The sequence below is a fragment of the Lagenorhynchus albirostris genome, chromosome 15 (genome assembly GCF_949774975.1).
Source record: "Lagenorhynchus albirostris chromosome 15, mLagAlb1.1, whole genome shotgun sequence".
In the NCBI taxonomy this organism is placed as follows: Eukaryota; Metazoa; Chordata; class Mammalia; order Artiodactyla; family Delphinidae; genus Lagenorhynchus; species Lagenorhynchus albirostris.
In genome coordinates, this window is record NC_083109.1 from 6,386,605 (window position 1) to 6,411,748 (window position 25,144).

Below are 25,144 nucleotides of genomic sequence, written 5' to 3' on the forward strand. Positions count from 1 at the left end.
ATTCATCCTGAGCTGGACATCCACTGGAGCTCCAAGACCGGCCACCTCCAGGGGAGAGTCGGCCGCAGGGGTCCCAGCTAAAAGAAGCCGAGGGCAGCTTCCACGGGTTTTCCTTCCCTGTGACTGACTTTCTGGGTCTTACTTGCACAAAAGTCGCAATATTGAGTCTTCTCGCATCTCAGTAAATGTTGCTGAGGCCCAGTCCTGGGAGTTTTACATGATCCCTCCCAGCCCTTTAGCCCCAGTGTCACCTCCTCAGTGAGACTCCTTGAACACCCCATGTAAAGCACCGTCCCCACCCCCAGCAGGCCTGTTCATGTAGACTGCAGGGACAAAACTCTGGTTCCGGGAATCTGCAAATAAATACCCACGTGAAATGGCCTGTGAACAGGTGTGCTCCCCGCTGCCTTGCTTATATCCACTGGAGACTGGAAACACCCTAAACCGCATCAGAACAGGATGAATTATCTGAGCATCACCCACAAAGGGACATCTTACAAAACAAGGCAGCTCTGTATGAACTGGTAAGGAACCATCCACGTGATAAACCAAGTGAAAAGAGCGAGGTACCAGACTGTGTGCACAAAATGCCACCATTTGGGTTAAATAAAAAATACATGTAATTGTGTGTATGTGCCTAAAATATCTCCTTATGCACACCTAATCGGTAATGAGATTTGTTTCCAGACAGGGAGACAGGGGTGGGAGGGAAATGCACTCACCTCTGTACACCATTTGCATTTCCTCCTGTGGGCCCCAGTTTATACTAATAATAGTAATCATAGTAATAGTAATAAGGGCCTCCGTGGCTGGCCCGTCTTGGAGCTCTGGTGGATGTCCAATCGTAAGAGCAGAGAGCTTGTCTCTATTTGATCTGCTGTTGTAGCCCCAGCCCAACGCTTGCTTCCCCCTCCTCCCGCCATCATAGGGACTCAATAAATATTTGCTGAAGGGGCTTCCCCGGTGGCACAGTGGTTAATAATCCGCCTGCCAATACAGGAGACGAGGTTCGAGCCCTGGTCCTGGAAGATCCCACATGCTGCGGAGCAGCTAAGCCCTTGCACCACAACTACTGAGCCTGCACTCTAGAGCCCGTGAGCCACAACTACTGACCCCACGTGCCACAACTACTGAAGCCCGCACCTAGAGGCTGTGCTCCACAACAAGAGAAGCCACCACGATGAGAAGCCCGCTCACCACAATGAAGAGTAGCCCCCTGCTTGCCGCAACCAGAGAAAGCCCTCATGCAGCAACAAAGACCCAATGCAGCCAGAAATTAATTAATTAAATTAAAACAATTTTTTCTGTTGTGAAAGCTACTGAGGCAGCGACATTTCCACTGGATCCCCATCCTTTCACCACGCAGAGGACTCCAAGTCGGAAGTTACATGTCCTGTGATGGTTGGACTGATGTCTGGAACTGTGGGCTCCACAGGCAGGGCCCAGGGCAGCTTTAGTTCACTTTATATACCCAAGGACTAGCATGGTGGATGGATGGTTGGATGGATGGATGGATGGCTGGCTGGATGGATGGATGGGAGAATACCTTAACTGTCTTGAAGTGAGATTCACTTCAGCAATTTCTGAAATTTTGGTATAAATGGATTTATTCATTTATTCTATAGATAGTTGTTGGATGCAATACTCACAGCCAGTTCCCACACAGTATGATAAGAAGTGTGATGGGAACTGAGAGGACACCTAAGCCAGCCCAGGACTGGGAAGCCTTCAGGAGGAGGTGATGCCCAAGGTGGGAGCTGGGGCTGAGAAGGAGTGAGTAGGCGAGAGGATAGGAGGTAGAGGAAAAGGTTCCAGGTAGAAAGGTGAGCCATGGGAAGGGCAGCGGTGATGGCAAACTGAGCCCTGAAGCCTGAGGCAACCCGGAGCTGGACACTGGGCAGGGACCCTGAGCTTGTGGGCAGGAGCTCCACCCTCCCCCGCTCTGCAAAGGGTGGAAGGGGCCAGCCTACCATGGAGGCACAGAGCGGGGCTTCTTGCCTTCCCCTCTTTCCTCCTTCCTTCCCTCTGCCTTTCCTTCCTTCCTTCCTTCCTTCCTTTCATTCCTGCTCGCCCCCCTCCTTTCTCTCTTCCTCTTATTCTTTTGCTCTCTTTTTTGACCAGAGATTGTTCCATTCCACCTGTTTCAAAAGAGCTGAAAACTGGGAATTCCCTGGCAGTCCAGTGGTTAAGACTCCAAATTTTCACTGCAGGGGGCGTGGGCTCAATCGCTGGTGGAGGAACTAAGGTCCCGCATGCCCTGCGGCCAAAAAAAAAGATGAAAAGCTTAAAAACTAACTTTTTTTGAGCACTTACTACATACCAGGCACTGAGCCAAGCACTTTGCATGAGGTAGAACATTTATCCTTCAGATATTTTTATCTTCTATTTATGGGCCCTTCCTTAAAGACTCGGAAACTAAGGCATAGAGGGTCCTTCCCAGGAACCACCCCTTGGCCGGCCTGCCTGCAGGACAGGCTGCTGCTTCCCAAGACCAGACGCTGGAGTCAGAGCTCCAGTCTGGGCTGCCCATCCACCAAGTGAGGAACCTCCCGCAGGCAACTCACGGCTCGGAGCCTCAGTTTCCCCATCCGTAAAATGGGGGCTGTAATACATACATCCTACAGTTGTCAGGAAGAGTAAACTAGTTTAATATGAAAAGGGTCTAAAACAGTGGCTGCCACGTACTGAGTGCTCAATAATATAATGTCTTACCATCTGGGGACAGGACAGCACTGGGTCAGAAGTGCCGCCCCCGGACGCAGCTAGGCCTGCTCTGGAAGCCGGCTCTGCGGCTTACTGGCTGTAAGAACTTCAGCAACTTCCTTACCTTTGTCTGAACCTCTGGTGCCTCATCTGCAAAAGGGGCTAAAATAGGGTTGTTAGGGAATTAAATAACATGTCGCAGGTGTGTTTTCTGTAGGTTCTTTGTGTTACAGCAAGCATCAGATTTTATTTATGTATGTATTTATTTATTTATAAATGGTTATTCTGCATTTTCTTTTTTTTTCCTTTTTTTTTCTCTTTTGGCTGCGCCACACGGCTTGCAGGATCGTAGTTCCCCGAACAGGGATTGAACCTGGGCCCTCAAGCACTGAAAGTGTGGAGTCCTAACCACTGGACTGCCAGGGAATTCCCCAGATGTTATTTTTTCAGTGCTTTTACTAAACCTAGGGGTTTTATTTTATTTGATTTTATTTTTTAGGTTTGTAAGCAGGTTTTGTTGGTTTTCACCACATTCAAGTTAAAACATTCAAGCTGGACAAAATGACATAGAGTGGAAGATCCACCTCCCGGCCACCCCAGACCCTCAGCCTTGGTCTCAGCCTCCAAGCCCCCCCGCCCAGGGCAGCCTCTTCGTGGGCCCTCATCTGTCCTCCCAAGGATATTCTAAGAGTGTAGCGGCATGTGATGTGTATTACTTTTGTCAACGATAAAAATGGAATTGTTTGTGACACCTAAATTCATTCTGTCATCAGCTAGAACGAGTTAGCAACAATGGATAGGGAAAACAACAATTAAAACAGAACAGTTGAGAAAATTCTTTCTGAAGATTTTCTTAAATGGTTGGTGCCTGCCAGCACTGAATTTTTTCTGTCTTGTGGGAAAAAGAATATGTATGGATGTTAGTGGGGGAACAATCACAGTCTCTGCTCACAGAAAATCAGTTTTCCTGGCCAAAGAGAAAAAGTAATGGGGAATGCGGGTGGAGGGGCAGCCTCCTACCGTCCCTTCACCTGTGCTCCAGAAAATTGCTTCAGGTGAGAAACTGCGCTGATTCCAAAGTTAGGAAACAGGTTAAAAAAAAAATTTTTTTTTAATTAATTAATTAATTTATTTTTGGCTGCATTGGGTCTTCATTGCTGCGTGCGAGCTTTCTCTAGTTGCTGCGAGCGGGGGCTACTCTTCGTTGTGGTGCACGGGCTCTAGGCGCGTGGGCTTCATTAGTTGTGGCACGCAGGCTCAGTAGTTGTGGCTCGCAGGCTCTAGAGCGCAGGCTCAGTAGTTGTGGCGCACGGGCTTAGTTGCTCCACGGCATGTGGGATCTTCCCAGACCAGGGCTCGAACCCATGTCCCCTGCATTGGCAGGCTGATTCTCAACCACTGCGCCACCAGGGAAGCCTGGAATCGTCTATTTAAAAGCTAAGATTCCATCTCTTCCTTGCTTCAAATCAAATTGCAATTGGAATTAAATTCAAACCCCTTAATGCGGCCGCCAAGCCCCATGAGTTGACTCCTGCTTCCCTGTCACACCTCCCCCCTCCTCTTATTCCATGCTGCTGCCCTGGCCTTCTCTCCATCCCTGAGCTCCTTTCCACCTGGGGCCTCTGTGGCTGGCCCACTCCCATCATTCAAGGCTCAGTTAAAATGTCCCCTCTTTCAGGAAGCCTTCCCTGACCACCCCAGCTAAGGGACTGCCCACCACCTCTTTCAGCACCTCCTCTCTGTCCCTAGTCCCCGTCTTATTTGCATCGTGGCACTTAGCGTCCTCAAAACTTCTCTCCTTAGTTATGGGTCGGATTCACGTCTGGCTCCCATACTGAGGAGTAAGCTCTGGGGTGGGGGGGTTTCATCTGTCTTGGATGCTTGTCTGCTACTCCACTACCAAGAAGACTGGCTGACTTGAAACAGGTGCTTTCTGGCTGTTTATTGATGAAATGAATCAATGACTGCTTAGGAGATAAGTCCCAGAGTTGAAAACCTTAGCATCTGTAGGATCACTCACCAAACTGTTATCAATTTGGTCTCGTAAAAGGTTATGAAAGTTCTAAGAGTTTTCTGTAAGATGATGGGTTCCAACTTGTCATCAAGTTTGAGGCAGAGGACAGGGGGTCTCTGCAGGCTGGAGCCGACCCCAGTGCATCAGAAACAGCAGCTATTGTAGAAAAGATGTTGGTGATGCCACCAAACTCAGGGCAGAGGCTAGCAGGGGTGCACAGGGCATTAGCAGCTAAGTACGAGCTAGGCAAGCTCCTAGCTCAAATGTCAGTTGCATTTTCCTGGGTCATTTTTGAATGACAGTTTTGGCACGGGAAAAGTTCATAATACCAGCAGCTGCCGTTTACCGAGCAGGCACCAGGCAGGATGCTGTACCCTGTGGTACATCATCATCTTATTCATCTTCCCAACATCCTCATGGGAGGGCAACTAAGATGCCAGTTTTGAGGTGAGGCAAAGGAGGCTCAGAGAAGTGAAGGACCGTGCCTAAGGCCACACAGCAGGAAGTGGCCGAGTCTGACCCCAATCAGGCCGATCTGCCTTGGGAACAGAGCGCTCAACGTCAGCCATGTCCCAAACCTGGACCAGATTCTTTGATTCCAAAGTGAAAGTTGACTCACATCAACCCCACCTTGGCTGAGTGAGAACAGGAAGAGGCCAACTCCCAGTATCCAAGAATGATGTCAAAATCCCCAACATAACAAGACAGATTTCAGACCCTGAAAAAGGGCAGCGGGTAGAAAGAGGCACCGCCTACTCAATCCTAATACACATCTTCCCTAAGAAGAACACTCCCCCGCCATGTGTGCTGGCTTAGCTCAGGAGAAGAGGATGAAACACCTTCTGGTGGGTCATTCTGGCTGCCTATGTGGCCCTGAGGAATGAAGTGTCTCCAGGGAAGGGCTGTTTGCAGGGACCACCCCAGAAACGCCACTCTCACCCAGCTCGGCCCCAGGATTCAACATATTTTATGGAACAAATACCCTGTGCTGGGCATTGGGCTAGTTAGTGCGTGGTGAGACTCTGGAGGGCAAGATGGACCTGGTGCCTGCCGTTGCGCACTTAAGAGTCCACCGGAGAAGCCAGACAGTTGAACCATAATGTGTCCCAAGTGCTCCGTGATCACCGTGTGCATCTAAGATTCTAAGAGCCGGAGCACATCACCTGGAGAAGGTACTGAGGACACAGAGCATCCAGAAGGGATGTGACTCAGCAAAACGTTAGAGCTAGAAGATCCTGGAAGGCAGTGGTTCCTCTACTCAGCTCACCATCAAGATCGCCAGAAGAAGTTTGTTTTTAGTAAAATAGATTCCTAGACCCTAGGCCCAGAGTTTCTGACTCAGTAGGTCAAAGGCAACAGAAGAACCTCTGATGACCTGCCAAGTTTAGCAGCCATTGCTCTCGGGGGTCAATATTGGGATACCCAGAGGTACCCAGTGAAATGAAACAAGAAGGAAGTGAAAGGGACCTCTCAGAGTTTTGAATTTGCTTTGGACAGGGACGTTGGGGTGACTTCTCCCCAAGATGATGAAAGATCAGGTCACTGGCTAATGCAGTTGCCACCAGGCGACAGCACCATGCATCAACGTAGCTGTTAAGAAGGTACAAGCAGGAAAATGATGCTTCATTTAACACTGAAGAGTCTCCATGATGTTAATTGGACCCGGCCCAGTGGTTAGACCACAGAGGTGGCTTTCTCATTCTTTGTGCAGATATGATATGCATGTTTAGAAAAGAACCCACAGAAAGATCAATGGGAAGAAAAGAGCAAAGGAAAAAGAATTTAACAATTGTATTCATTTCCTAGAGCTGCCATAACAGAGTGCCACAAACTGGGCAACTTAAAACAGCTGAAACTTATTGTTTCACACATCTGGAGGGTAGACATCCAAGTCAAGGTGTCAGCAGGGCCACGCTCCCTCTGAAATCTGTAGGGGAGAATCCTTCCTGCCTCTTCCATCTTCGGGAGGTGGCCAGCAACCCAGCAACCCTCGTGGCTGCATCCCTCCAATCTCGGCCTCTGACCTCACGTGGCCTTCTCCCCTCGTGTGTCTGTGCCTCTTCTCTTTTTGTAAGGACACAAGTCATATGGGATTAAGGCCCACTGGACTCCAGCATGACCTCATCTTAATTACAAGCCTATTTCCAAATAAGGTCACAACTGAGGTATAGGGGTTAGGACTAGGGCATACCTTTTGGGGAGATACAATTCAACCCCTAACACCCATGAAGTCCCTAAGGCCTTCTAATCTCAGTAAGGGCCAGATGCCAGGGTACCCTCTTCAACCCATCCAACTCCCATACTCTCACCTGTGAGGATCATTCTTAAGACTAAGATGTTTCCTTGGAAAATGTTGGGAAGCCTCAAGAAACACTCGATGTGTCATCAAAAAGAAAAAAAAAAAAAAAAACCCAAGGGAATTCCCTGGTGGTCTAGTGGTTAGGACTCTGCACTCTCACTGCAAAGGGCCCAAGGGCCTGGGTTCAATCCCTGGTTGGGAACCAAAACCAACAAGCTTCAGGGGGCGACCAGAAGGAAAAAAAAAAAAAAAAAAAAACCCACTGAGATTTGACCTTGTAAACATTCTTAACAAAGCTCTTCCCGAAGAGGTCCCTGGAGTTATGCCTTTCAACTCCTCTCAGTTTCCACGCTTTTCTTCTACCCATCTCCCGCATCGAGATGTTATCCAAACGAGGCAGGGAAATTAGTGTTTATGATGGTGCGAAAAGTAACTGAGCATTCCATGAAACTATGGACTCCAACGTAATAGTAATTTTCAAAATTCATGAGGTCAGGTTTGTTTCTGCAGATTATGTTGTGTTGCTAGCGGACAAAGGCTAGGTACACCCTGCATGAGTGGACCTTGGGCATAACGCCAGCCTGGGTTGGCAAAACCAGGAAGGAGTCGGGTTTTGATGGCTCCAAGTGTCACCAAGCCTCCCAGCCCGGTGGCCTGCAGATTTCAGAGAAGCAAATGAAGACTGTCAACTGGAAGAGAAATTCAATGTATCTGAGATATGAGAAAGGTAAGTCAACAATGATCAGATCATCAAGTAGCAACAGCTGCCCCTGGGAAGAGCACGCTCGTGCGCTGCGGCATCGAAATTTCGAAAGCAAACCTTTCTTATCTCCAACTAAAGGGAAAAGCCTCACCGCCCACTGAGCTCAGACAGATAGAGAGGCATTGGCCGACGGTCACTGCCATGCCAGGGATCAGAGAAAGCTCCCTGACCTGGAAAACGTGCTTAAACGAACCTCAGACTGTTCTTCCCCTTGCAGCCAAGGGCAGCTACTTCCTGGGTTCTCCACCTGCTGTAAAGGAAGGCAAACTAAACCGCCACTTCATTATCCCAACACACCCCGGGAAAAGGAAAAGACTAGAGAAGTACAATCGGTCCCTGACTTATGATGGTTTGACTTACGTCTCAACTTAACAATGGTGCAAAAATGATATGCATTCAGTAGAAACCGTACTTCGAAGTTTGAATTTTGCCCTTTTCCTGGGCTAGTGATACCCTCTCGTGATGCTGGGTGGTGGCAAATGAGGGTCAGTGACACACATTCACAACCACTCTAGACCCAGACAACCATTCTGGTTTCCACCTGCCATAGAGCAGTCAACAAATTACATGAGGTATTCAACCCTTTACTATAAAATATGCTTTGTGTTAGATGATTTTGCCCAGCTGTAGGCTAATTTAAGTGTTCTGAGCAGGTTTAAGGTGGGCGAGGCTAAGCTCTAACATTTGATAGGTTAAGTGAATTAAATACATTTTTTTTGAAAACTGAGGTATAGGGAATTCCCTGGCAGTCTAGTCGTTAGGACTTGGTGCTTTCACTGCCAGGGCCCGGGAACTAAGATTCCACAAGCTGCACAGTGTAGCCAAAAAAAAAAGAGAAAAAAGAAAATTGAGGTATAGTTGATGTACAATAAATATGCTTTTGACCTAAAGCTATTTTTAACTTAGGATAAGTCTATTGGGATTTAACCCCATCGTCAGTCAAGGAGGACCTGTACCCGAAGTCCTCGGAAGTCACAGCAACCTGTACAGGAATCCACAACAGCTGGTAACCAACACTCACCCCGGGAAACAGGCAGTGGCTCCCGCATCCCCACCACTGCGGGGCCTTAGAAGGAGTTTCTCTGTCTCTCACCCACCCATGACCTTATCCTGTTTTGTGTTTTAACATCCAAATACAGGAACTTCAGGTCTCAGACCTCACCCTGACACTAGGCCCCCAAAGAGAAAAGAATGATGGTTGTTATGAAATCATTTCAAATGAGAAACAGACTAACCGTCCCTTTCCTAACGCACAACTTAAATTGTGTGCACTTGGGAGATAAGACAACCATCACGTGCTATTGAAAACACCCTCTGACCTTCCAGAGAACCTCTGAGTGTCTGTGAGGCAGGCGAGCACCTCCAAGGTGCCAGGTACCAGGATGGGCAGGTGTCCAGTTTACAGATGCTGAGTCCTGCCGAGTCCCTCTCATCCATAAACGTTAGACCGCACGTGCCTTCAGACAATGGTTTTCCTTCGGTGCAACCAGGGAAAAAAAGGGAGCATCTTCATTTCTTCTCCCAGAGGACAAAGACTTCAGCAGCATCTCGTGTCTTCATAAAAAGCAAGCCCAGGGCTTCCCTGGTGGCGCAGTGGTTGAGAGTCTGCCTGCCGATGCAGGGGACACGGGTTCGTGCCCCGGTCCGGGAAGATCCCACATGCCGCGGAGCGGCTGGGCCCGTGAGCCATGGCCGCTGAGCCTGCGCGTCCGGAGCCTGTGCTCCACAACGGGAGAGGCCACAACAGTGAGAGGCCCGCGTACAGCAAAAAAAAAAAAAAAAAAAAAAGCAAGCCCAACCTATCAAAGAGCCAGCCGGCAACAACGGCACAGGGTGAAAGGAAAAGGGAGAAAGGAATAGAATTCTTACCAACACAAGACTTGAAACAAAAACACTGGCCCCTGGGAAAAACAGGAGTCCATTGATCTGACGGTCCTGGGAGTTGGAAGCGCTCAGAGGCAGGAAACCCTTCTCTCACCGAAGGGAAAGCCAAGACAGCCAGTGTTTCGGTGGGGACCTCACGAGGGTGCTTGGATGTTCTCCACAGCATCAGCTCAGAGTGTTGGGAAGTAAGACCTGTTATCACGCACTGGACCCAGGAACCCGGTAGCTGTCCTCGGGTGTCCAGTGGGAGCGAGGAAAAAGGAGAGCTGAGCGCTGAGCCAGGCATAAGCCCTGCTTATGACTCACTTCAATCCTGGGTTGATTCCAGAACATTGTCTGCACTGCAATTCAGCACAGCTCCTCAAAGCCAGACTCTAGTCCAAAGGCAAGTGAAGATGCCGATAAGAAAACAGTCCTTTTTCCTTCGGCCCTTTGCCCCCACGACTTCCTCTTAACACCCAACGTCTCACGTCTTGATTGAGAAGTAACCGCCAGTGTGAGACCTTCTTGCTGCTCTAACGCAAAGCAGTTGTGATCCTGACATACCAGCCGGATAAATCCTACTTAATGGGAACGTTCAGTGGCCAAGAACAGGCTTCCAAGAGCACAGTATCAGGCTGGCAGAGTTTACGTTACTTAACAACATCCAATGCCAACATTAAATCAGGAATTGCTGACCATTTGGTAGAGAGTTATGAATTAAGGATTATGAGACTGGAGTTGAAGCAATAGCCTTATCCAACGTTCAAGTGCAGCCACTCACGCCAAACTATAAACATCTCACTTCCTGGAGGATGTGCCAGGCCACTTCAACTTGAACTCAAGGACTGTCGGTGTGCACCCAAGATCCTTGCACACATCCAGCAAGTACACAAGTCCCGCTGGTCTCTTCTGCTCCGCAAGTACAGAGACCCAACCTCTGATCTGCCCAGCAGACAACATGATTAGAATCCCTTGGATCGATGGGCATCATCACGTTCCCAAAGATGGAGCATTTCAATTGACTGAAAACACTCAGAGCACCTACCACACAACCACTGCTTGCATTTGACTGAATGCCAAGTCTTCCCAAGGAGGATCTGCCCAAGGATTTACCAACAATCATCTCATTTCCATTCTCAAAATTGTGAGGTGGCAACTTCACCGTTAAGTACAGTGTTTCTCAACTGAGCAGCCTTACGCAAGAGACATGATTCCCAAACTATGGATTCCTCTCTTGTTGTCCATCAACCGTCCCTCACACATCTCCCAACAGCCCTTGTGTTGGGGAAGATGGCACCATACACAGTCGAGAACCGCTGATGAGTGCGAGACGTGGCGCAACAGAGCAGTCTTCCAAGAGAGACAAAATGAAACTCCAGATTCCCCTCGGCACAGAGATTTCCTGTTCCGTCTTATTAACTAAGCCACAGCCAAAACCCAGAAATTAGCTCTGCCATTCTTCCACTCCTCTTAGAAGATTAAAAAAAACACATCAAGTTACAACCAGACTTTCACAGCTTCTATTGAGAATACTTTCTTTTTATTATACAGGTTTCATATACATAACAATTATTTAGGGAACATTTACAGGCAAGGAGCTCAATTCCAAAACTCCGTTTTCACCCACACACACTGTACTTCACACTCATCTTGGGGGTCAGCCCAACAGGAATGAGACAAAGTTATTGCTTTGTGAACAGAAAGCTTCAATTAAATTAGAGTCTTCGAGTCGAGAACAGCACTCAGGATACTCTTGACTCTTAATACCCTGTGTACATATGAATAAAGCCTAAAGATGTGTCTTAGATTACCCCGTCACCTTTAAAAGCTAATATTAAAGTTGAATCCCATTTCTCAAAAAGTCATAAGAAGTGCACCCGTATTTACAGACCCCATTAAATTATGCATAAATAAAATCTGTACACTCAACGCAGCTTCTCAAAATACAGAATTCTCCTCTGGGACTTGGGATGAGAGACAGCAAAAAAAAATGCTTCATGCCCACCCCTTTTCAAGTTTTCTCGAAACACCAAGATGTGAAATAAATACGCAAAATAAAGCTTCCGTACCTTAAAGGAACATGTCTTTTCAAAGAGTCTCCTCCTATTTGAAGAGTTAACTTTCAAAGTTTTGTTTTGTTTTTTTCTTAAAAAGAAAAACATAAAATCATCAGCAGGCTTTGCTTCTACAAGTTTCGTAAAACCCGAAGGGTCCCTGTGAACAAGGGATTTAAAGTGTGTCAAATACCAACCTATTAACCAGTTCTTAAGCGGACAGAATCCTTGCCTCCCGCGGTATGTAGGGTGAGACGGAAGAGGCTACATAAATACTTTTAACACTGAAAGTTATAGTGGATCTGAATCACATCAATTTGACATCTCAACAGCTATGTGTGTGTGGGTTTTTGTTAGCCCAGGGAATTTATTTAAAAGGTTCCAAAACTTGTAGCACCACTTTCAGAGAAAGGAAGAATGGGGTTCCAAAAACTAAAGTATCAGCTTAATGGGTAAAGAACCAGCACTTGTCACCTCCCGATAGCGCGTCCAGAGTTTTAGGAGACACTTCAGCACTCCTTAAATACTAAGGAATCCAGGAGGGCACGTGAAGATCTGGAAACCCGACGGAGGCCCTTTTCGTGGGAAGGTGGATAACAAACTCTGTCCCCCAGGCAAGCGGGGTTCCCAGTTTGTCCTGGTCGAGACCGGTTTTGGAGTCCTTTTCCTTCCAGACGCTTCGGCCCTTTGTTCACCCCTGTTTTACTTCCTGTGCTTCTCCATCTTTTCCAGGGTTTTGCTAGAATCGGCTGGACTCTGGTCTCCGGGGTTCATGTAGGATTTGTCTATGACCATCAGGGCTTCTTTTATGTAGTTCTGCATGGCAGACACAGCAGCACAGATGGCCTGGCTGCCAAACCCGTGGGTAATCAGGCTGAAATGAGACAAGCAGTTCTGAATGCTGGTCTCCAGGACCGGAGTGGGCCGGTTGTTCCCATTGGGAGTTCGGTCTTGATTGAGAAGGTCTGTGAATTCTTTACACACTTGCCTGTGAAAGACAGTCAACACACACCACTGAGTTCAATCTAGGCCGTGACAGGTAAAGAGCACAAACTAGTGTGGGGATGACACCTAGAGGCAACGAGAATTTGGGGCTGGCCAAGGAAGTAGATTTTAAACTGATAGCAACAGGCAGCTGCCGCGCTTAGCACCTGTTCTGTGCTGGGCCCTGAACTAAACTCTTTTTATTTATGTTTGGCCGTATTGGGTCTTCGTTGCTGCGCGCTGGCTTTCTTCTAGTTGCGGCGAGCGGGGGCTACTCTTCGTTGCGGTGCGTGGGCCTCTCATCGCGGTGGCTTCTCTTGTTGCAGAGCACAGGCTCTCGGCACGCGGGCTTCAGTAGTTGCGGCACGTGGGCTTCAGTAGTTGTGGCTCTTGGGCTCTAGAGCGCAGGCTCAGTAGCTGTGGCGCACGGGCTTAGTTGCTCCGAGGCACGTGGGATCTTCCCGGGCCAGGGCTCGAACCCGTGTCCCCTGCATTGGCAGGCAGATTCTTGGCCACTGCGCCCCCAGGGAAGCCCTGAACTAAACTCTTTTAAGTACTATCTTATTTAATCCTCACTGCAATTAGAGAAGATAAAAGGATTAATGCCAGAATCAACTGGCCAAGGTCACCAGGACTGGTAAGAGGTGGAGTCAGAATTCCAGCCCAGGAGAGTAAGGGCTAGCTTTACTTGATGCAGACTGGTTCCTTAAACCAATTCTGTCAAGATCCCTGAATTCATTTCCCTGAAACTCACTCTTTCGATACAGGCTGGTTCACTGTGCTCGCTTTTGCCCTATTTCCCACTTGACTAGTTCTGCTTCATTTACCATGATTTTAAAATCCATTTACTCTTGGTTTCTATGAGAAATCCCTCAGCTGCATTAAGTCGTTTTGAGACATTTCATTTGCCCTCGTCTCCTACACACACAACCCGATCATTACATTTTAAAAATCAAAAACATCTTGTTATCAGGAGGCAGAAGGCGCAGGATCTTGACTGGATGTGATAAAATAAATTGTCCTCAACACATTTTTGTAAGACATGCAAATAAGATAATGAAAGAGTAGCTTAACTAGTTTGAGCTGAATAACTCAACGGCTCAAAAACACTCATTCTGAGCAATACACTCACTGCTCTAATTCTTTTAAATCCCACAGAAAGTTACTCTAATTTGACTCTGTCAAAGATGCTCCTTGCCATTTCCTCTTGCTCAACACCCCAACTTACTTAAGGAGCCTTTCGTTCTTGAGCACCAGGGACTGTGCTGGCCCCTCAGCTGTAAGGTCAGGGCATCAGGGCATCACATTCTCAAGCCTGGATACTTACTGTGCCGCCAGCAGCATATTCTTCCTAGTTGCCATCTCATTGCGTCCTCCAAGATGAGGTCTGGTTAAATACTCGGCCACGGATTTACTAGGAAATTCTGCTTCACAGACATAGGCAAAGTCCCGAGCCAAATGAACAGCCTCACCTAGAATAATCGGCAATGGCAACAGACTTTAGGGCCACTGTGGTCCCCAAGGCAAACTGTCCCTTCCCTCTTTTTCCAGCACTATCGGTATTGGTCTAGCAGTCATTTTGCATTCTAAAATGCAATCACACAAGGGGACAACGATCCAGCCAGTAAGCAGAACCTCCTGGGTACTTGCAGTGGGTACCCTCCCCTAGGGTGAAATCATACAATGTAAGAAAAAAAAAAAGTCTGAAAATTTTAACTGTACTTAAACGATGTTACCCCAGTCCTCTGCCCAAGCTGAGCAGATGCTCCTCTCGCTGCTAAAACAGCATCTAGCATCCGTCGGTAGTGCAGAAGTCGGAAAACTTAGGGGGGGTGAGCATGACTGACAAAGAAGCAAACTGTCACTTTTCTTTATGAAACTGGGACAAAAGTCTTTGACACGGAACTTTGTTTCTAAATGAGAGCGCCCCATTACTGGTGGAGGTTAAGTCTCTAGAATGTTGCTTTAAGAAAGAGAAGCAGGAGTGTTTCCTACCGGAAATGTTAGGAGCCCTACCCTACCCTCTCGTCTCAGGTATTGGGGGGCACAGAGGGAGGAAAACGAGGGGAGGGTGTCATTTCCCACCCGAGGCGCTGGGTTCTTTCTGGTTCCAAGATTTGGGGCTGCTAGAGCTTTACAAACCCAGATGGTGGACCTCACCCACCATCCCCACTTCCCTCCCCCGACTCACTAAATCAACATCTGAGAACCATTGTTCAGACACACGCTTTCTCATTCAAGCACCCCTGCCTGGCCGGTAAGGAAACCTCGGGGAGCCGCATTTATGCTCCACGCACGCGGAATCCACCATTCTCCATGCAGGACAGCTGGTCCCCAACAGCACCGAACAGGCAGCTCCTTTCTCCTTGCCCTGACCTCCAAAGACACTCGTAAAAAGGTAGAGCAGGGCCCTGCCAAGTCTCTTTTAGCACCGCGGTCGCGCCATTTAGACCAGGGAAAGAAAGTGTTCAAAAGATTGCCTGACTACCAGGAGACCACCCCTCATTGGCTCCCCCGGCCCCCGAGCCGGGGCCCAGCGCCCTGCTGATTGGGCGAGGTGCTGGCGGCCGCTCCAGGCTTACGGATAAGCCCCCTCCGTGTTCATCAACTCATTTTCCTGTGCGCAGTAACAACGAGCTTGTTTTGTTTTGAAAAATAATTATTTCACTTTTCCCTTGCCCACTTTGTAAAAGGCCGTATTGCATTCTTGGCTACTTTCCAGGTTCAGGGCGCAGGTCCATTCAAGAAACTGAAATGTCACATCCTAACTATCTTAGGACTGGGGAGAGGGGCTCATCTGTGGGCCCCATTACTTTTTTTTTTTTGATGGGGAAAATGAACAAAGGAACTGTGAATTGGGCTAGGCTCATTGTATACAAGGGCTTTTCTCTTCACTGACCACAGTCCCAATATTCCACAGCTACAAAAACTAGAAACGGTCCTGCTGCCCACCAGTAACCAGTTTTAAAAAAAGGTGTACCAAATGATCGATTGCATCCTTCAAAAACTGCTTCATCTGATAATGTGATGTCTTAGGAAAACCAGTTTCTTTTTAACAATGATTTTCCGGGAGACCCAGAACGGAATACTTCAGCAGACAGATCGTTAAATGTTAACTTATTTGATTAAATGACTGATTCATTGTAATGAATGCATGGCAAAATCGCTTGCATCTCTCTTTTGTGACTAAGAGTTGTTTTTAACCTTTTCTTATACCTTTTTTTTGCGTAGGGTGCCGCACCCTACGGCATGTGGGATCTTAGCTCCCCGATCAGGGGTCGAACCCACGCCCCCTGCATTGGAAGGCGAAGTCTCAACCACTGGATCGCCAGGAAGTCCCTAACCTTTTCTTTAGAGAAATATTAAAGACTCAACACAGCACTAACTAAAAACACCGCAAAACAAAAACACAACTCCACTGACCTTCTACTAAAGATGTCAGGAGGGTGACGTGGGCAGCTTTCCGTCTCCCCGCTGGAAGATTCAACCCAATCTTGTCCAACTTCTCCCGCAAGGATCGGCCACCATTTTTAGATTTGGCTCTGAGCAAAATAATAATAAAATAAAATTAAAAATTCTTTTCTCAAGAAACCACTTTAAAATTCTAAATGCCTAACATGCTGCTTACAAAACAGAAATCTGTCAGAAACAACCTACATTACGTGACTCGTAATCAAGTGATACAGGGAATCCTTAATTTATTAGTTAATCCCTGTAAAATTCAAACATCTTTCTCAGCATCGCCAACATTATTTTTTTTTAATCACAGAACACTGGAAGTTGCACAGAGCAGACAAATTTTCACTTGTAGAAACTGCAGCAGCCCCCAAAAAAACAACTCCCTGGGGGAACCAGACCCATGGAGCTCCTCTACTCTGAATACAGATGCTACCACTTCATACAAGGAATCAAATTCTAACCAAATGAGAATTTGTTAGCGCTGTTTTAACACTTCCTTCTACATCTGGCATGTTCTAAAAGAGAAGATGTGTACTAAAACTCCCTGAGCCAATGAGAATTCAGCGTTAGGTACCAAAGTTCCATAAATGTTAAAACTATCTCCCTGGTCCTTTTCTGTTATTCATCCCCAACCATTCAACCGCCATGCCCAGAACGTGTCCCCATGTACCTTCTGAGGACACCTCCCAGTAATGAAGCATTTAAGCACTCAGGCGGGGACAGTCGCCTCTGGACTTCGGCAACTGTCACTTTGTATTTAGATGTAGAGCTGAGGAGGGACAATCTTCCAGGGACCGAGCAGAAAACCTCGCTGGGATTCATCACAGCCTCCACCAGCTCCTTCTGACAAGGGAGACTCAAGGGGTTCTTCGTCATTGAAATAGGACCTGTGAGGGAAGATCAGAAGTGGCGTTCCCAAGCAAACCACTAACCAAAGCTGAAAGAGCTCTTTGAACAACTAACTGCATGTTGGACTATAAATTGCAAGCAGATTTTTTTAAAGCCATATTCTTCAAAGATAATCGAATCTGAATTTCACAATTTAACACCTTGGGAAGTTAATTAGTCAAGATCCCACGCGTGGAGGGTTTGCATTTTCTGACCACTGTTAAAATCTGTTTCGTTAGAACGTTTGTTTTCAAAAGACTACTTCATAACTAAATAAATGAAGATTTCTTTTTTCCCCCTCACTCAACGAATATCCAAAATCACAGGACATAATCATCTGGCGAAATCTTTCAGTGCAACTGATCACAGTAAATTTTAAAATACAAACACACCTGTTCTAAGTTTACTGGGAAATTCAGTTTATTTATTGAGGTTTTCTTTCTTTTTTCTTTTCTCCCCCCAAACTCATTTTTCCTCAGTTGATTTCAAACAGTTTAACCTCAAGTAACAGACCATAGCTACATTTCATTTAGGATGACCCCATTTCCCAACAGAGCTAAACTGGGAATCCTGGCAGTACGTAACTTAATTTCATGAGCCACTCAGTCGCCCAAGTAATCCAATTTTCCAAACCCCCGCCCCCCTCATCCCTGCATGAACCCGACAGATCACCCAGCCTGATGCTTTCAGGGCTGTCTGTTTTGTACACCAAACTGTGTCCCACCTTCTTTTTGCAGGTCAGAATTAAGGCTCCTTACCCCTGTGCATATTTGAAATCAGAAATAAAATCACATCAACCCGTTCAACAATTAAAATTATCACAGAACCAATCACTCCACTAAGGGTATGTGGTGACTTGTTTTCCAAATTAAGTCACAGCCTTAACTCACTCTGGGATTCTTTCCTGGAGCAGTGTAAAAACACTCTAGAATTCAAGAAGTAACACCCACCAAGGGAAAACTATGGAGTAACAAATCCGGAGATTGAGGGGCAGCTCCTTTGCCATTTAGATCTTAAAGAAATGCCCCGTCTTCTCACTCCTAAAACCTATCTGCCTCGAGTCCCTGTCACTCCCTTCCACCACAAATGTCCCAAATCGGATACCAAAAGCCCTACCTCACCAATAAGTTAATAACTTCCCAGTTACCGCTAAGAACCACTACAGGGTGTGTGACGCCAAAGGAAGAAAAGAACTCGTGTTCACTCCGTACCTTTGCGAATAACCGTCTGATCATGCAGAAGTAGGTGCTGGTCGTCGACATTCTGGGGGAGAAATGACAAAGTTTTCTTTAAGTTCGGGGGAGCCTGGACGGGGTAGGAGAGAGGCAGTGGGGCGAACGGGTCCGGGCAGGGCCGAGGCGCTCACCTGCACCTCCTCCATCTGGTGCGCCATGTCGTGGAGCCCCAGGTTCTCGGCCAGGCCCGCGGCGTCCAGAGCGTGCGAGTGGGGCAGCAGCAGGTCCGAGCGGCGGTAGGCGTCCCTGCGGGCACTCACGGCGCCGCCGTCCAGCCCGGAGAGGTGGGGCAACAAGCCGGCCGGGCGCGCGTGGTGCGAGGGCAGCCCAGCCCCCTCCTGGCTCTGGCGGCCCGGCCAGGCCTGCTGCTGGCTGCCGGTGGGCGCCGGCTGGTGCAGGGGGTTGATGGCGGCGGCGTACGCTTCTCCCAGATGCGAGTAGGGGTCGGCTGCCTGCGAGTAAGCCAGCTGCTGGTAGGGAGGCGGAAAGTAGGGTGGTGGCTGGTATTCGGCGACTCCAGCATGGGAGAGGGGCGGCGCGGGGCTGTAGAGATGCTGCCCGGCGGAGGAGAGGTGAGGCAGGCGCGGGTTCCCATTGCTGCTCGCGTCGTGGCGATCCTGGGACACAGAAACGGAGACCCGGTTAGTACGAAACCCCGCTACTGCGCACGGCCCGCGGCCACCGCGCCGAGCCTTGTGACCCCCGGGGACCCACCGCACCAGCCCGGACCGACCCCCGCGGGGCCTGCCCTCGGGCCAAAAGGCCCCGGGGAGCAACGTGCCCCGGGGGTTTCGTTGTCAACCGCTAGTCCGCAGAGAAAGGGGAAACTGGAGAAAGACCTGGAGGAACGTGCCCTCCGGGCCCCGCGGCGAAGGTCTGACGCCCGAGGTATTCTGCGGCTCCAAATCCGAATGCCAGGCCTTGGGCCGGAAGAAGCTGGGGCAGGGGTCCGGGGAGAAAGCCTGCAGGCAGCGCAGAGCGCGGTCGCTCACGAGCCCGCACATGCTGGCGTCGTCGGCCCAAAGTGGGGAAGCGGTGGGCGCGAAGAATGCGCGCCGCGCAGGAAGTGCGCCGTTTCCCCGCCCCAGGGACCCTCCCTTCCACGCCCTCAGGACAAAGACCTCCGGGCGAGAGACCCTCCCTAGCGGGGGCAGCCACCCAGCGCCGCCCAAGGGACTCAAGAGGAGCCCGCCGCAGCCAGGGGTGCGCTCCCTGCTAGCTGTGTCCCGACCAAGTAACGCCGTCCTGCCCAGCCACCGTCAGTTTCCCCACAAATCGGGCACGGAGAACGAAGGACCCCGAAAATTGGGCAACCTTGCCTGGGCACGTTCCCTCGCCCCACGGCTGTCCGACTTAATTCTCAAAGGACGTGTCGCCATGTGTTCCCGGGGTCACAAGGGTGGCGGGGGACCAGGAGAGCTATGACACCGTCGCCCCCTAGCTGAAGTGCCCGGGCCTGCAAACAGGGGCAGCCCCTCTAGGTCCCGCGGGCGCACAGCTCTCCCGCGTCCCCGCCGCCACCGCTCCCCTCTCCCGGGGCCTGGGCTCACGCCTCGCGCCGCCTGCGTCTTCTTCCTCTTTCCGCTCGCCGCCTCCCTCCCTCCCACTCTCCGAAACTCTAGCTCAACCTGTCCGACAGGCTGGAGCACTCCCGAGCGCTTACGGCCCCATCTGGCCTCAGCGCCCCCCCCGGCCCCCCCTTCTCTGGAAAGCCAAACTTCGGTTGTTTTCTTGTTTCCCCAAGGAGGTAGCGGGGCAGGTGACAAGCCCGCCTCGGAGGAGACTCCGCAAAGGTGTCGCCGGCAGGTCACCTCGTCTGACTCCTTGGGACGGAGGTTTCGTGCGTAAAAGCCACCTCTAAAAGTTGCAGACCCAGCGCTCTTCCGAGAAATCGGGGAAAAGGGCTGTTTTGCTTCGCGAGAAACCGGCCGGTAAGCTTTGTGGGTGGGATCTGCTACGCTCTTTCCAGGCCCCATTCCCGAGACTGGATATTTAGGTAAAGGCCCGATTCAGGAAGGGGATCCCGGAGAAACGCACTAGGGAATGTCCGGAAAAGTGGACCCTGTCCCATCGAAGGGCGAGCGGTGGGTGCCTGTTCGCTGCTCCTGCGCCCTCGCCCCCGACCTCGGTCCAGTGGCCCGCGCCTCCGGGACTGTACTCGGGCGGGGCCAGGCTGCGCCCTTGTGCCCAGCTCACCTCGCAGTCCTCTTCATACTTGACATTATCGGTTATTTTCCACAACATGGCGTCCGGCGTCCCCCAAAACAGTCGCCAGTTAAATCCAGGTTCCCCCCACCCCCCGAGCGGTAAATCCAAAATTGGGGTCACGGTGGCCAGACGTCTGCCGCTGCCCCCGCCGCGCGCGGGCCTAGCCGTCCCGGTCACTGGACGCGCATCGGCGGCTCCGCGATTGTAGATGGTGCCGCCGCGGGTGTAGAGGCCGCGGCCGGGGACCGGGGAAGCCGCGCCCGCAGTGTGTGTCCAGGCGATAGCCGGGGGATCCGGGCGCCTTAATGAGAAGAAATTATCATAACTCCTCCCCGGGGGCCGGCGCAAAGGCCCCGGCGCCGGGCGGGGCGGCCCCCAGCCAGTCCCAGCCTAGCTCCGCCCCGCATCCTGGCCCGGCGCCGCGCGGAGACCCACGCCTCGGGGGGCTTAGGAGAGGAGTCGAATGGGCCGCACCTCGCTGACAGCCGCAAACCTAAGAGGCCAGCGTCCCCCATCACGCCATCCATCAGTCACCCTCACCAAGCACACACCTGAGGTCGGCAGAGCTGGGGACCGGGATCCGAACCCAAGAGCCCCCCCTCTTTCACCGACAGCGCCTTCCCCCACCCTCCAAAAGACGTCTCAACAGCTGAGGTCCCCCTATCTCCTAAAACGTCCCAAACACCCGCTCCAAGGAGATTTAAGGTTTAAACTGGAATCAGGCAGCTGGAGTCCCAGTCCCTCCGAGGGACGACGCCCTCCCCCGCACGGCGTGGGCACAGTGCGCTCGGGGTCCTCCGAGGGGGCGGGGGTGGGAAGGCCTTCTGGGGAGTCGGCCCCAAGCGCCACCGAGCGGGCGGGCCGCTCCACCGGCCCCGAAGTGTCGGACAACGGCGTTTCGCCGCCATCGCCCGAAGCTCCATCTCCAAGGCTGGGCTGCGGCCGGGAGGCGGGTGGGGGGCACCCGCCTACCCTCGCCCGGCCCTGCCCTGCCCGGCGCCGGCTCGGCAGCTTCCTCCGACGGGCCAGGCACTCAAGAAGCCTCAACTCAACCTTGAAAAGAGGTGCGGGGCTGAATGCAACCCTAGCGTCACAGGCGGGGACGAGGGAAGAGGTGGGGGGAGGAGGAGGGGCCGTGGGGGGACCCCCGCTGGAGAGGTGAGCACCCGGGGTCCGCAGATACAGGCAGAAAACGAAACTTCCTTCCACATAAACGTTGCCTCTCCCCCCAATATGCATTTGCCCCCCAACCTTGAAAGCAAAGCGCAATGCTGAAACATTTTAAAGAAACGAAATCCATTGGCCCGATTATTGTAATTGACCTTTTTTTTTTTTTTGCTTCAAGGGGCAAGTCGCTAATTCTCGGGAGCTGAATTTAAACATTCTCAGGGAATCAGAGAAGGAATCTTTCGATTTGATTACGAATCCGATTTTGCAATAATCAATACCTATCAGTTTACTGCCCCGGGCCTGTGGAGTGGACGCTGCTCCCAATTCACAGAATGAATGCACCCACTGCTTCCCTACTCCCGCCCGGGCTTGTTTGAACTTTAGCATTTCTTTAAACCGAGATGGGCCTAAAATAAAATAACCAGAATAAAAATAGGCGTCTTCCAAGCGAAAGGTTCTTCCTCGCCCCAGAGAGTAGACAGATTCCAGGTGATATTCCGACCAGTTGTGAGAACAAAACCTGGAGACGAAACCACTGGAGGCTTTTCGGGCTTGTCTGCGGGCTCTGCACTAGGATACGTACAAAGACAGTGCACACACGACCCCTGACACCTAGCTTTCAAGACACCGTGGGGGGGGGACGGGGGGTAAAAGAGAAGACCGCAGAAGCAGCGCTCCTGGTACTCGGGAGTGGGCACAGGGGGCACCTGCTCAGGGCAGGTATCGGACCCGGTGCGGTAGGCATGCTGGCGCCCTGAGAGTGGAAGATTGGGGTCCCAGGTACTTTCGAGGGAGGCTGCGGAGCCTCTGGGCACCCCAGACATCCAGACCAGTGACGCAGGAGCTCTCCTCCACACTGGGCCTTCTAGCCCCGGCTTTGACTCCAAGACCCGGCCGGGGATGCAGCTTGAACAACTTGTCTCGTCCACGCCTGCAACTTTACCGCCGGGCATGTTGGGTCCAGGGCTGGGCAACAAGGCACCAACCCCCCGCCCCAGGTCCTGGCTGCCCTTCCTTTCCTCAGCAGCGCTCGCCAAAGCCACCCGGAGGGACGGAAATCCCTCGCAGCCCCGGGGCCTCTATGGCGGAGGCAAAGGGAGCCGATGGGCCCCGAGGGTTTGCGCACCTCCGTTTAGGGAGCCCCAAGGGCACAGAGGTTTCGGAACCGCTCGGCAAAGGCCATTCATTCCCAAGCCAGCGCCCTGGACCTGGACGCTGCCCCCCTCCAAGGGACACGCGCTCAAGCTAGAGCGCAACTTCTGTGCCCTGGATGGGGAAGGCGGCACAAACGAATCCTCAACCTTCCCGGCCAGGCCGACTCCACCCAAACACGCACAGCTTCTGCTTCAGGGACGGAACCCAGGCACGCGCGCGCCCTGGTCCGGATGCCGGAAATCTCAGCCCTTCCTTGAGCTCAACTTTTCTGCTCTGAGCCGAGAGCGAGAGCAGAGAGCCGATGGCTCCCACACTCAAGACAGACCTCCCCCAAGGCCCCCAACCCTCGCCGCGCGAAGACGCATGACTGCGTGGCCGCGCCCTTAGGCAGCCACAGCCTGGGAAGGGTGCCCCCTCCGACCCTCCGCGGCTTCGCAGACGCCAAGTGTAAACAGAACGTGGGGATCCCGGGGAGCAGCCTCGCCGCTCGCCTCGCACAATCAAGGGTATGGGGCTGGACGGTTGTCAGCGGCTTCCCTCTGTCGCCCCCTAGGGAGCCTGCACTCAACCCACACGCTTGAAACCCTGGACCCCGGCCCCCAGCCCGCTCGGATGGCGCTAGAAACCAGAGACCGGAGGCGACAAGGCGTCTGCGAGGACAGCAGCGCTACAACAGTGCGCCACCTCCAAAGATGCGCGGGCAGCTGCCTCTGGAAACAAGGCTCCCAGACCCGGGCGGCAGGCTTCCGCCGCCTCCACACCCATGGCAAGCCCAGGAAGGCGGCGGGGCGGGTAGAGCTGGACTGGAGCAGGCCTGTGACTCAGCTTCCCGTCCCGGGGAGGGGGCGTCCGAGCGGCAGGTGGAGGCTCCGAAGCGCCCTCGCGGGCGCCGTGCACCAAACGAGGTGTCTGTGTCGCCCCGCGGAACAGCTTGGGCTCCGGCTGGGACCGCAGTTAAGAGGCGGGGCCCGGCGAAGCAGAGCCTAAAAGCCAGGGCCTGCAGCAGTCCGGGAGGGCGCCCATTCACGCGCTAGCCCACGCCCTCCCTCGCAGCACCGGCACCCACTGAACGGACACTTGGCGTCCAAGAGCATCCGAACTGTCTAAGCCCACTGAGGTGCACGTCCGGGGCGCCACATGTATTAAATAATTCAGTCACTCCAAAATAGCAGCAATAATATCAAAATAGCAGTTTGTTTTTCCTGATGCTCAAATTAGCGGCTACACACACGCACAGATGCTTCTCGTCTTAGCCCAGGGTCCAGCCCAACTCTTTCTACTGCTCACTTGTAAGCGCTCCGCGCCAGGCCGGGTCCTCAAAGGGGTTTCGCAGCCTTTGGCTCTTCCTTTGCAAGCATCCTCGCAAACCAGAAAACGCGAAGCGTGGAGCTGGGGGAGCCTGTAGGACCCAAGCTTCGGAGAGGCTCTCATTTGCGGAGCGCTCGCCGAGCGCAGCGGTCGTGGTAGAGTCTCTAACTTGACTACCATCGCCCCACTTGTCAGCAGGCGAATTTTCAGTCGTCCAACTACCTCAAAGCCACCAGCCTGCCTGTTCTTCAAGGCCACCTTCCTAGCGGCTCTCGGGCACCTATTAGAGACAAGCCGGCTCTCGCCTCCCTGCCCCGGGGGACCCCCGCCCTCAGAGTGCCTGTCACCTCTCCACCCACTAACATCCCTGGGCCCATCCGGGTGCAGCCTAACCGCTCCGAGCGCAGGCAGGAGGGCCAAGGCGCGAGCCCAGTGTCCCCGGAGGCCTTCGCGGCTCGGCGTCCTAGAACACCAGGCACCTCCAGGCCAGCTAAGCCCGCAGGCCTTCACCTATTTATCTGGTCGCCGCCAGGCGAGGAGGCCCACTGTGGCCAGGCGCCCAGCGGCGCGGACTCGGCTTCCTGCGCCAGAAGTGCGCAGCGTCCAGGGGCCACCGTGCACCCCGCAGCGGCGCCCATCCCACGCAGCGGGCACACACCCCCTCCGGCAGCCAGGCCGCCAGCACCCCTCTCTTTCCCTGCCGGTCCTCGGATCTGTCCTCCACCCAACACCTCTCTTCTCACCTTTAGGAACTGGAAATTCATGTTGCCAGCTCTTCAACCCTCTGTGAGTTGAGGTTTTCAAGAATGGGAGCAACGCAGGAACAGGTCCCCAAGGGCCGCGTCGTGTGCTGTAAAGTGCTCCGAGCGTTTATTTAATTAACGGAAGGGGGATGGGGGGTACAATTCACAGCCAAAACGGGCTATCGCGATTGGAAGACACACCTGAAGGTCCTGGTTACTCCTCCCCTGCCCTCCTCCCCTTGGAAACTGTAAACTCGCCAATTGAAAAGGGTCTTCCCGGTCTTTTGACTGATCT

At 51.8% G+C, this 25,144-nt stretch overlaps 1 protein-coding gene across 6 annotated transcripts; it reads right to left on the minus strand.

The window, feature by feature from the left end:
• Positions 1-11,163: 11,163 nt before the first annotated feature.
• Positions 11,164-24,339, minus strand: TFAP2C (transcription factor AP-2 gamma). Of its 6 annotated transcripts, none has more exons than XM_060123634.1 (8): positions 23,483-23,560; positions 20,462-20,774; positions 18,397-18,882; positions 18,242-18,293; positions 16,813-17,029; positions 16,107-16,225; positions 14,011-14,155; positions 11,164-11,859 (listed from the first exon to the last, which is right to left on the minus strand). In XM_060123634.1, exons 2-8 carry the CDS (start codon positions 20,507-20,509, stop codon positions 11,571-11,573), a joined length of 1,356 nt encoding a protein of 451 aa, XP_059979617.1. In that variant the 5' UTR covers positions 20,510-20,774; positions 23,483-23,560; the 3' UTR covers positions 11,164-11,570. The 6 variants fall into 6 exon arrangements, with proteins under 6 accessions (XP_059979617.1, XP_059979616.1, XP_059979615.1 ...); XM_060123633.1 differs by lacking the exon at positions 23,483-23,560 and adding an exon at positions 22,980-23,065; XM_060123632.1 differs by lacking the exons at positions 20,462-20,774; positions 23,483-23,560 and adding an exon at positions 19,585-19,825.
• Positions 24,340-25,144: the final 805 nt, after the last annotated feature.